The following is a 10708-nucleotide window of genomic DNA, read 5'->3' on the forward strand; positions in this document are numbered from 1 at the left end:
GTGCGCCAGGGAACCCCCGCCTGCGTGCCCCGCCCCCCGGGCGCGCGCCGACAGACACAGGACACCGGGAAGTGGCGGCGGCGGGTCCCGACCGCCCCTTTATTGCCGTGAGGACCGTCCGGCCTGACCCGCCGCCTCCTCTCAGCCGCCCGCTCCCTCCCCGCCCGCCGAGCCTCCGCTGCGTTGGTCCCGTCGGGCCGCTCCCGGAGCTCAGGAGATGATCTCCGTCTCGTGTCGCGCCAGCGCCGGCGGCAGCGTAGTCCCGCAGGGGCCCGGGAAGTGAAACCTGGAAGGGAGCGGCCGGTTTTAGGCGCGGGCAGCCACCAGCGCATCCTGCTTTTTGCTGCTTCCTTATCTGGCAGCGCCCGAGCACCTCTGGCAGGGGGGGAGAGGAGGGAAGAGGGGAGAAGGTTGTAGGACTTCTGGGGCTTAGGGACAGACTTCACCCCCACACTTAGGAAACCGCAGTTGTGTCTTTAGTAAAACTTAATTCCACCATGAAAAAACTATCATCTGTTCTTACTTATTAAAATAAATTAATATTTCTTAAGCGTTGGGCAGAAAACTATACCATATTTGTCTAAAACCAGCATTTTAGCAGTTGGATGCAAAAGACAATGAAGATGGAGGGGCCTAAAGGCAGCTACTTTGAACAGCTTCACCTGAATCTGTTTGTGGCAGGAGTAGCTTCCATGTTAAATTCTGCAACTGGCACTCCTCTGGCAGAGACCTGAGGGGCAAACATGGCTGCAGGATAAACCACGGAGGAGGTCCCGACCTGCAGGGACAGGGAAACAAATCACAAGTGTAGCAGGACAGTGGTTAAAACAGACAAAACCAACCCAACCCCTTGGGTGAGGGTCCTTCTCAGAACACTCTATGTGCAAAAGCCACTAAAGCATGGAAGATCCCTACAGAAATTAAACCAAACCAGTATCTCCAATCAGTGTTACTGCATATGTAACTATTTAACATAGCATAACAATCAGGAATTGTTTCTCTGATACAGCCCAAAGAAGCTTATTTGTGCATTAGAACTCTAGATGAAAAAAAAAAATCCCAGAAACAAAACTTTGTCTCCAGGGAAAAAACCCCCAAGATATTCCTTGTGTTACTTGAGATTATTCAGTTAAGAGAACACAATATTCTGAGCAAGTGTTTTGCTCAGGGATCTGGAACCTACATGGTGCATGTAAACTACCTCACAAAAAGGGCAGCAGAGGATAACAGCTAGCTACCACCTTCTTACAACATTTAGTCACTTCTTTTCTTTTAGACTGAGCATCAAAATAATTGTATTTTTCACTGTTTGAGAAATTAGATCTATAATAAGGTTTGGGTTGGAAAGGATCCTAAAGATCATCTAGTTTGAATTCCCCTGCCATGGGCAGGAACACCTTTTGCTAGACCAGGTTGATCAAAGCCCCATCCAATCTGGCCTGGAACACCCTCCAGGGATTGGGCACCTACAAATTCTCTGGGCTCCTATAAAGTCTTCCCAGAGCCTTCTCTTCTCCAGCCCTCTCAGCCTGTCTTCATAGAAGAGGTGCTTCAGCCCCCTGGATCATCTTCATGGCCCTCCTCTGGACTCAGTCCAACAGTTCCATGTCCTTCTTACACTGGGGGCACCGGAACTGTATGCAGTATTCCAAGTGAGGGTCTCACGAGAGCAGAGTAGAGGGGGTGTGAAATTCAACAGCTAAACAATATTGGCTAACCCCTAACACCTGTGTATCTTAATTTCTGAGCAGTCTCTGTATATGTCCAAACTTCAAGGTCTTTTAATGTTTTACACTTGACACTAGAGAGTCCCTCAGGGGCTTTTAGCTCCTCAGAGAAGCACAAATACATCTGCTTTACCAAGGAGGTGCAACCTCCTTAGCGTGGCTTCCCTGCCGGTTCAGAGGACAGGTAATGAAAGTGCCACTCACTACCAAGCAGAGGTCACAAATATCAAGCTCCTTCTCGACTGCTGTGAGAACATCAGGATCCAGGGCTTCACCAAACCACACGACGTGGGGACGCAGGAGCCCATTGCAGCCATCTTCCTCACACCTGTTTAAACATCACCAAGGGACAGCATTACACTACCGACGTGGACCTTGCGGGCTGCAAAACGTCAAAGCAGTTTTCATACTCACTTGGGCATGTCTTACCTTCCACCACTCTCTCCCTTCTCTTTCACAGCCCTCCCCGCACCCTCCCCTACTATGTGCTGGGCTGATTCCACGCTACACATGTTGGAATTACACACATGCTGCCTGGTCACATGGAACAGGCTGCTGCACAGTTTTTCAGTGCAGATACTTAACTGTGTCTTCCCCTCACTCATCTCCTGAAATGCATGAAAATTAAAACCTCGGCCTCCATTTAACAAATTGGCTAACAGGTTTTTAAGGACAAAGTGAACCAAAGAACAGAAGCATCGTGTTAGCCTCTTCTTAGGAACCAGATGAAAAATACAGTGGATTTTTGCATCTGCAACTAGCTAAGGTAAAGCTTCAGCCAGAATAAAAAAGCACCGTGGCACATTTAATGCCTGGGAGGGACTATGCAGTGGCTGTACCCCAGCACAGTATTCCAGACTAACAGTGGGTGGCACCTGCAAAGTAACAAAACGTTTACTGTTGTAGTCCTCATTTTTTTGCTGCAATTCTCCTACTACTTCACTTACTACAAGCCCCATGAATTTAGGCATGTTTCATCTTGGTGCTCAAGTACACAAATCTGCGATGCCTTTGGCATCGTGGTGACTTCTAGTACACGCTCCTGTTGGCAGCTGTGCCCTGTAACTTTAGGCTCAGTTCTCTGGGGCAAAGTTCCACATCTTTCTCTCCGGTGGAATGTCTCTGTGTCCTTCCAAAACAACATGAACAGTAATACAAGCCTTTGAGATGCACAAAGCATGAAGAGGTAACAGCAAAAAACAAATCAGTCCATACATACTGAGGAAGGTCTTCAACTGGAATCGCAGCATCTGCTGTTTCAGGATCTGGAGCCCTGAAGTTACAAAATTGAAATACCCATCCAATCATAAAAAGTGCACTTTATATATTAATAAAAACTTAGTTTTCTTTAAAGCACACTCTCCAATCAAGCAATCTTTGCAACTCCAGCCAACTTCAACACCTACTGCAGCCCTAAAATACTACACACATGGCAGGCAGGCATTGGTCCAGAATTATCCCAGAGCTGAGTGACTGTCAAGACTGTTCAAGACTGTCAAAGGCACAACAATTATTTATGTAGCTATCTAAAGATCTGGTGAAATGCAAAGGGAAAAAACTCCACTAGAAATCTGTGAGCATATGCCTGGCCCGTACCCCTGCCCACTTCCATTTTAAATGGTGAAAGAAAGAAGATGGCTAGAAAAAGGAGACTGAAGGATACTGGGAACTGATGCTTTCATCCTGATTGTTTCACGCATCTGTATTTTGAGATCTGTAATCAGGAGAATCTTACTGAGAAGTTGAAGGTCAAAAGCTACAAGGTGCTCAAGAGATGCAGAAGAGGAAAATGCATGTATAAGACTATGACAGTTCAATTTAAGGAATAAGAATCTGACAATAAAAAAAATTGAAAGTGAAGAGGATGGGAGTAAAGAAGCATTCTCATGATTAGTTGATGTCCAATATGAGAGTTGCAGATCAGCTGAAATTGTTCTAATTTGTTCTAATAATGTATCATGTTGACCATGTATAATGTTACATCATGTTAACCTCATGACTTAGAGGTTAACAATCAGTCATTTACAGGAGTTAATGGCACCATAGGCGCTCACTGGAGTTACCAAACAGTATCCTCATGTTTCATAATGCTTAAAATTTAAGCATTATTAATACTAAAGTAAAACGGGGTGGTTGGCTGGAACTCCCATATGCTCTTAAAATGGCTCCTTTGCTACTGAACAGCAGACAAAGTAAAAAGCACAGAGAGTTTGCAAAGCAGACACATTACCCTTTCCCGGCCAACGCAGGGCATATGGGGCTCTTGTAATTCGCAGCTACGTTTCCACAGCTGGTGCACCGAGTTTTAAATAAACTACCTGAAACACACAAAGAGAAAACATTAGGGATGAAGCGATGGCTCTAAGGTGTGGCTGTACAAGCAAGTAGTTGTGTTTATCCCAGGCAGCCTTTATTTGACTTTGAAGACCACACCTGGTGGGTAACTTACTACATAGACGTAACAGCCAAATGTTGAAAGCTGGCAGCATTACGAAGGAGATGCTGTTTACACAGCACATACCCACACTCTTTTGTTGAGCAACCCAAGGTGACTAGTATCACCATTAATCATACACCCAGCCCAGCAAAGGTAGACTTTCACTGTCAGCTGAAAAGCCGCAGTGAAAACAGCAGCAGTCCCACTAAGCTATGATGTATCACCTTGTTCTACCTCAGGACATGAGTTATACGCAGTCCTGTAACAGTATTTTAGAGAAAAATCATAATATAAAATATCACTGAGGGAGATTATTTCTGCTTATTGCTTTTCCCATCAGATCAGAAACATTTTCTTTAAAAAGAAAATAGAAATACACAGATTAACACCATTTTGTTTCATGCAAAACTCCCCAACCTCAAGACTTTTGTAGCATTAGTAACATGCTGTAGAGATGAGCAATATTACAAAGAGTTTTAAATTGTTTCCATTTTGTAAAAAATACAGATAACCAACCAAAATTAAACTATACCCAAGGCTTCACCCTTGGATCCACAACTGCAAAAAATTTTGTGCAGGTTTCTTGTGTCCAAGTCACAAAAGTAGCAGTGGGAAATCCCATTTAAACCTTTTGTGATACTCAAGTTAAAAAGCACTGTAATGCTGGAGGGCCAGGATGGGTCTTTGTCCTGGGAGATTTCCACTCCATGCAAGGCCTGCAGAGTGGAGAAAAGAGGAGTGGGACACCTCTAAGGGTGGAGAAGGGCTTCCCCACCCTCCTTCTCTCCACACTTGCACATTTCCTCAGATCCAAAAGCCCCAGTGACCTCCAGGTGCTGCACCTGCCTTCTGCTCTGGCACTTTGTGGGAGAGAGGGTGGGAGTGAGGAATGCCACTGACTACAGGAAAAAGACAGGGAGTACCACTGTGTGTAGGAGAGAAAGGTTAGAGAATCTCATCTGTTTCCAGATCCTTTGTCCTCCTGTAGCCAAGGACTGCACAGGTGGGGACAGGGTAGAACAGGACAGAGGGAAACTACCAGGGCTGGTGAGTCTTGCCAATACATCTTTTAATTGGTAGGAGTACCGGTCTGGCACCACCACTACCACGCAGTGGGAGTCCTTGGGGATTTTTTTCCCCATTTCTAAAGTGAAATCAGCCAAGTGTCACAGTCAGATGTATTCAGGTGGACCTGAGGCAAAACTGAGCAAGCGGGAAGGGAGAACCAGTTCCTGTCTATTGCCAAAAATCCATTAAAAAAAGGAAGATGGGGTTCTGAGATTCTAAAGATGAGAAATAAAGAGGATATGAAGTACCTGAAACAGCTTCCAAAAGAGAACAGGGTGTGACTGTAAATAACTTTATGCAACTTATAATTTTAAAGACAAATTTCTTTTGTCCCAGTACTTATCCTGTTTTATCTTCTCCCCACTGCCCACCCTGGGTTTTCTGGCCTGTAGCAAAGAGGTAAACCAGCTCGTACCGTGAATTTCTAAGAGGTGCTTTGTGCCTGCCTTCCTGTGCAGTTCATCAATATTCTGAGTAATGACCACAACGCTCCTTCCTTGCTTGCTCAGACGCTTTTCACACTCTGCAATGGCAATATGTGCTGGATTTGGATGTTTACTCAACATCACTTCCCGTCGGTAGTGGTAAAATTCCCACACACGGGAAGGGTTTCGCGCAAAAGCCCCGGGAGTGGCCAGCTCCTGGAAAAGATGCAACAAGTCACTCTACAAAAAAAGGGCAAGAAAATCCCTTCCCCAGATGAAGCCTGCTGGACCACTGGCACTTACACTGCTACTGTATTTATAACCATGTGCAGTTGATAAGAATATAGATCAATATCCCTTACGAGGATGACAAGTCAAGGTGTCTTATCAAAGCAGAAAATAACTTATAGAAATAGTGTGGTGTGTGGGTTTACACAGTACACTTGGACCTTATTCTGTGCTGCCCTACCAAACTATCAGGAGTTTAGTACAGCCCAAAGGAAACAGAGATATTTCAATGCACGCAATTTTTTGACATTGAAAACTCTCTTTTCCACAGCAACCATAAAACACATATGTGGATATATTTCTTTTGCTAGAAATTTCTTTTCTGCATTTTTAAGTGTAACATGAGCTAAATTACACACATTGTCAAAACCAAAGTCTAATGTCTTGTCTTTTATGTGCTGGTAAAATTGAATCTCTGCTTTTCATAGCAACTTTAACTTTGCCTTATCTTTTCTAAAATCAGGAAGTAAGCTCCGTCTAACATCTCAAAGCACAGTTCTGCTAACATTATAACAGTGAATGCAAGTTTCTGTTGCAGCAGGACCAGTCATTTATACACACACAGGTTTTATCTGCATTGCTAGTCACTTGAAAGAAACAGCTCATCTTTAGATTCAAACCACCTTGAAAAACTCACCTCTTTGACTCCTTTTTAACTTTAACAAATCTTTCAGGAATGTTGTTATTAAAAACTATATAAAAGGCAAATGTGATTGCAGTGTTTGGAGCAGCAAGTACTGACGGCATAACAGTTGCTTGAAACATCTGCGGCACCAACCAGGATGTTGGCACCTGTAAAGCTGGCACAGTTTGGTGCTTGCAGCTGCACCACTCCACCCTCAGTGTCTGTTCCCACCTTTTCTCCCACCCCAGTGGCTCCCAGTGTTGGCAAGATCACTCCAGTGAGAGAGACAGAGCTTGTGGAAGAGTTAAAGATGTGAGGAACCTGCCCCCAAACAGAACAAAAAAGTCCTAAAGCATTTTTAAGAAGTATTATGAGACACCAAGATTAAAAGAAAACAACTAGTCACTATCATTGGTTCTTCCTCTGCTAGTTTGGCAAAACTCTTAGGAGTTTAAAAGAGGAAAGGCCCCACGATGTAGGAAAAACCCCGAGGGTATTAAAAGATGAGCAAACAGCTGAACTGCAAGGCAGCAACAAAACAAGGACAGTAGAAAGACCCAGAGCTGCCTGCAAGAATGCTGTTTTACCCAAGCAACTGATAAAATGACAGAAAAGAAGTTGCAGCTGCACCAAACAGACTCCCAGGTCGCTGGGAAGAGCTGCAGAGGCAGCTGTAGGGAGAGCTCTGTCCCTGCCAAACTGCTATGGGAGCACTTCCACTGTCTCAGGTCCTCAGCTGCTTCTGACCTTCCACACTCACCTACCTGATGGACAGAGAAGCACGGCTGCACAGGCATGGGGCCACCAGTACCTACCTGGGCTTGCCACTTTCTCCAGAAACCTCCAGCCCCCCTGAAGGTAGGAACGCCACTCTCTGCACTGACCCCGGCTCCTGTGATAATGGCAATGTGCTTCGCCTTGGCAAACACTTCTCGAAAATCAGCCATATCTGTGCGTGGGGAGGGAAAATAAACAGCTGCTCAAGCACTTACACTTTTACATAAGAGCAACACAGACAGTGCTGGCACACTTATGCATCCAGAAATGGCTTCAAGGTACACCTCCCATGACTTTAATTTCAGAATACCAATTGGTTTCTGAGTTTCTGTATATTGGAATTTGAAGGGCAATTCCTGGGGATCCTCAAAAATGCATATGAGCAAGCTCAGTAGGGCAATGTGTGCTAAATTACGAATATAGTCAAGATTTGAAAGCAGAGCCTTTAACTGAAACCACACACTAGATGCTACTTCGATAACAACTGTTGCTACCACCACTCAGGAACAGTTGCTTCCTTATTGTTAGGTAAGATCCTAAGATGAAAAAAAAAAATTTGTTTCACGAAGTATCACCTTCAAAATTGAGGTAATTTGGGAAAACCCATTTCCTTCTGAGGCATCCTGCCCATTTCCTAGGTTTGCAACTAAGAAATAGGTTTACGACTATTTTTTATTTTTGAATGTATTATTCCCTTCATTTTTCCACGCACAGGAAAGTATTTTGGGAAATACATGGCAAATTTCCTTTGCCTTTTTCTATGAGTCAAAACAAGATTAAAAAGGAACAGGTTAGCTACAGAAAAACCAAAATGTCTCTTCCAGTTGACTTCAGACACTAATTTTAAGGCAACATATTTTAGAATCACAAAATGGCTGAAATCAGAAAGGACCTCTGGAGATCATCTAGTTCAGCTCCCCCCCTCAAGCAGGGGTCAGCCAGAGCAGACCATCCAGAACAGTGTCCTGTTGGATGGGTTTTGAGATCTCCAAGGATGGAGACTCTATAACCTTCCTGCACAACTCATGCCAGTGTTTGACCACCCTCACAGTAAACAAACTGTTTTCTTGTGTTCAGATGGAATCTTGTGTGTTTTGATTTGTGCCCATTGCCTCATGTCCTGTCACTGGGCATTGCTGAGAAGAGTCTGCCTTGTCTTCACCCCCTCCCCATCAGCTGTTTTTATGCATTAATTAGATCCCTTCATGAGCCTGATCTCCTCGAAGCTGAACAATGCCATCTCTTCAGCCTCTGCTCGTATGTCAGATTCTCCAAGTCATCTTTGTGGCCCTTTGCTGGCCTCTCTCCAGTATGCCCATGTCTCTCTTGCCCCAGGGAGCCCAGCACTGGACCCAGCATGTCAAATGTGTCTCACCAGGGCTGAGCAGAAGAGAAGGATCACCCCTCTGGAGATGTTCTACTGAGTACAGCCCAGACACTCATTAGCCTTCATTGCCACAAGGGTTCATCGCTGGCTTATGGTCAACATGGTGTCCACCAAGACCTCCAGGGCCTTTCCTGCCAAGCTGCTTTCCAGTTGGTCACCCCCAGCTGGTCCTAGTTCCTGGAGCTATTTTTCCCCAGGGCAGGACCCTCTGGAGTATCAGCCACTCCTTCCAGCTTCATACCCTCTGAAATCTGAGAGTACACTCTGCATTGTCATCTGGATCATGAATGAAGATGTTAAACAATACTGGCCCCAGGATGGACTCCTACAGTACAACACTAATGACTCTCCAGTTGAACTCAGAGCTGCTGATCGCAAACCTAATCCCCACAATTTACTATGTGTCTTAAAAATAAAACAAAACAAAACAAAAAAAGACCCCACAAAACCCCATCCAAAGGCAGGTAAGTTCCTGTAAGGATAAATAATTCCTGGAGAAGTCCCAAGACCCACACCACAAGAGCCACAGAATTGGGCAGAGAACGCTACTATTCTGCTGCCGAGTCCACTGTTGTAAACAAAACCTCACAAGCTCTGAATGTGTAAAGCACAAGCCAAAACCCCTCCCAGCCCGCTCTCTGACAGCAACAAAACGCTGATGCTCAAGGTGGCAGAAAAAGCAAGTGCACCTCAGCACTTGGGGGTTTGCTTTGTACCTGTTAAGTTCTGTGTGCAGTTTTCAAGTTAAGGTACACTCTCAAATTAAAAAAACAAAACCAAAACATCCCCATACAAAGAAAAGCAGAATATTTACTACTGCTAGCCTACACAGGGCTGCTGGGGTTACCCAACAGCCTGCTCCTGAGCCGTCACAAATGCTCCAGGCCCTCCATAAGTCTTGTACAAAGAAATGAGGAATGAGTTTTAATACTCACTAGGATTATGAAAAGGAAATGCAATTAATTAGTGTATGTTTATGTGCGTAAATTACAAGCACTAGAAACACGTCACAGTCACAGGGCAACCATGCTGACTGCAATTATGCATGGATTTGTGGAACTACACAGACACACAGCTGGAGGAATAAAAAGCAACTTCATACTCTTCTAAACATTCTGAATTAACCTATGGATTTCATCCAGCACCCAAAAGCTTCTAGACTTCCAAATACACCTTAAAAGCCTGTCCGGGCCGCTTAAGCAAACAAACCGATGCCTTACTTGAACTAGGACGAGCCATTTCCAAGCAAAACTTCTGTCTCTTTGCCGACGAAGCCTTAAGCCCACAGTGCGCTTGGGAAACCAGCCTCCTGGCGGTAAATTGGAAGAGACACATCGAGAAGCACCTGCGCCTGGGAAGAGAAGAGACGGAAAAGCAGCGGCCTATTTGAGGCGCGTTAATTTCCTCCGCAAGCTCGCCGGCAACGGAGCTCTCCGCAAAGAACCAGGTGCAAATGTCAACCGCGATTTGTTTTTGTTTTGGGTTTGTTGTTTTGGGTTTTTTTGCTGCCTCACGCCGAATCAACTCCCGGGACCCGGCTCTGTCAAACCGGCATTTTAAGGAAGCGGAGGGGAAAAAAAAAAAAAAAAAAAAAAGGGAAAAACAAGGGACGAAGCCGCCGCGGCGGCGGCAGCCCCAGAGGGCAGCAGAGCCTACGTGCATCTGCCCTCCCGCAGAAGGGCGAAGGGGAGCAGCGCGGGCGGACGGAGCCCCGGCGAGGGGGAGGCGGCGGAGGCGGCCGCCTCCGCCGCCTCCCCCTCGCCGGGGCTCCGTCCGCCCGCGCGGTTGCCGGGCCCTCGCTCTAAGCGCCGGGGTCGCCGGTTCGAGCCCCGCCGCCGCCAACTCACCTCGCCGGCGGCGACCGAGGCCGAGCCGTGCGTCTCCGCACGTCCCGCCCCGCGCCCGGCGACGGGGCCGGGCCTGGGCTCCGCTCCGCCTTTCCCCACACGGAGTGTGGGTGGGAAAGGGTAGCGG

The 10708-nt window shown here is 46.1% G+C and overlaps 1 protein-coding gene across 3 annotated transcripts; it reads right to left on the minus strand.

The window, feature by feature from the left end:
• Positions 1-69: 69 nt before the first annotated feature.
• SIRT5 (sirtuin 5) lies at positions 70-10693 on the minus strand. Of its 3 annotated transcripts, none has more exons than XM_064665476.1 (9): positions 10582-10693; positions 9955-10085; positions 7386-7519; positions 5648-5873; positions 3958-4045; positions 2947-3000; positions 1932-2055; positions 663-778; positions 70-286 (listed from the first exon to the last, which is right to left on the minus strand). In XM_064665476.1, exons 2-9 carry the CDS (start codon positions 10067-10069, stop codon positions 211-213), a joined length of 933 nt encoding a protein of 310 aa, XP_064521546.1. In that variant the 5' UTR covers positions 10070-10085; positions 10582-10693; the 3' UTR covers positions 70-210. The 3 variants fall into 3 exon arrangements, with proteins under 3 accessions (XP_064521546.1, XP_064521556.1, XP_064521565.1); XM_064665486.1 differs by lacking the exon at positions 10582-10693 and adding an exon at positions 10391-10407; XM_064665495.1 differs by lacking the exons at positions 9955-10085; positions 10582-10693 and adding an exon at positions 8723-8836.
• Between the last annotated feature and the right edge of the window lie 15 nt (positions 10694-10708).

The sequence above is a fragment of the Pseudopipra pipra genome, chromosome 1 (genome assembly GCF_036250125.1).
Source record: "Pseudopipra pipra isolate bDixPip1 chromosome 1, bDixPip1.hap1, whole genome shotgun sequence".
Taxonomy (NCBI): Eukaryota; Metazoa; Chordata; class Aves; order Passeriformes; family Pipridae; genus Pseudopipra; species Pseudopipra pipra.

Excerpts from the sequence above, each read along its gene's own strand:
- SIRT5 (XM_064665476.1), bottom strand. The coding sequence starts at position 10,069 with ATGTGTCTCTTCCAATTTACCGCCAGGAGGCTGGTTTCCCAAGCGCAC. Across the intron at positions 4,046-5,647 it reads GCACCTCTTAGAAATTCACG|GTAGTTTATTTAAAACTCGG; the intron begins GTACGAGCTGGT and ends TGTGTGTTTCAG. Across the intron at positions 287-662 it reads CCTGCCACAAACAGATTCAG|GTTTCACTTCCCGGGCCCCT; the intron begins GTGAAGCTGTTC and ends GCTCCCTTCCAG.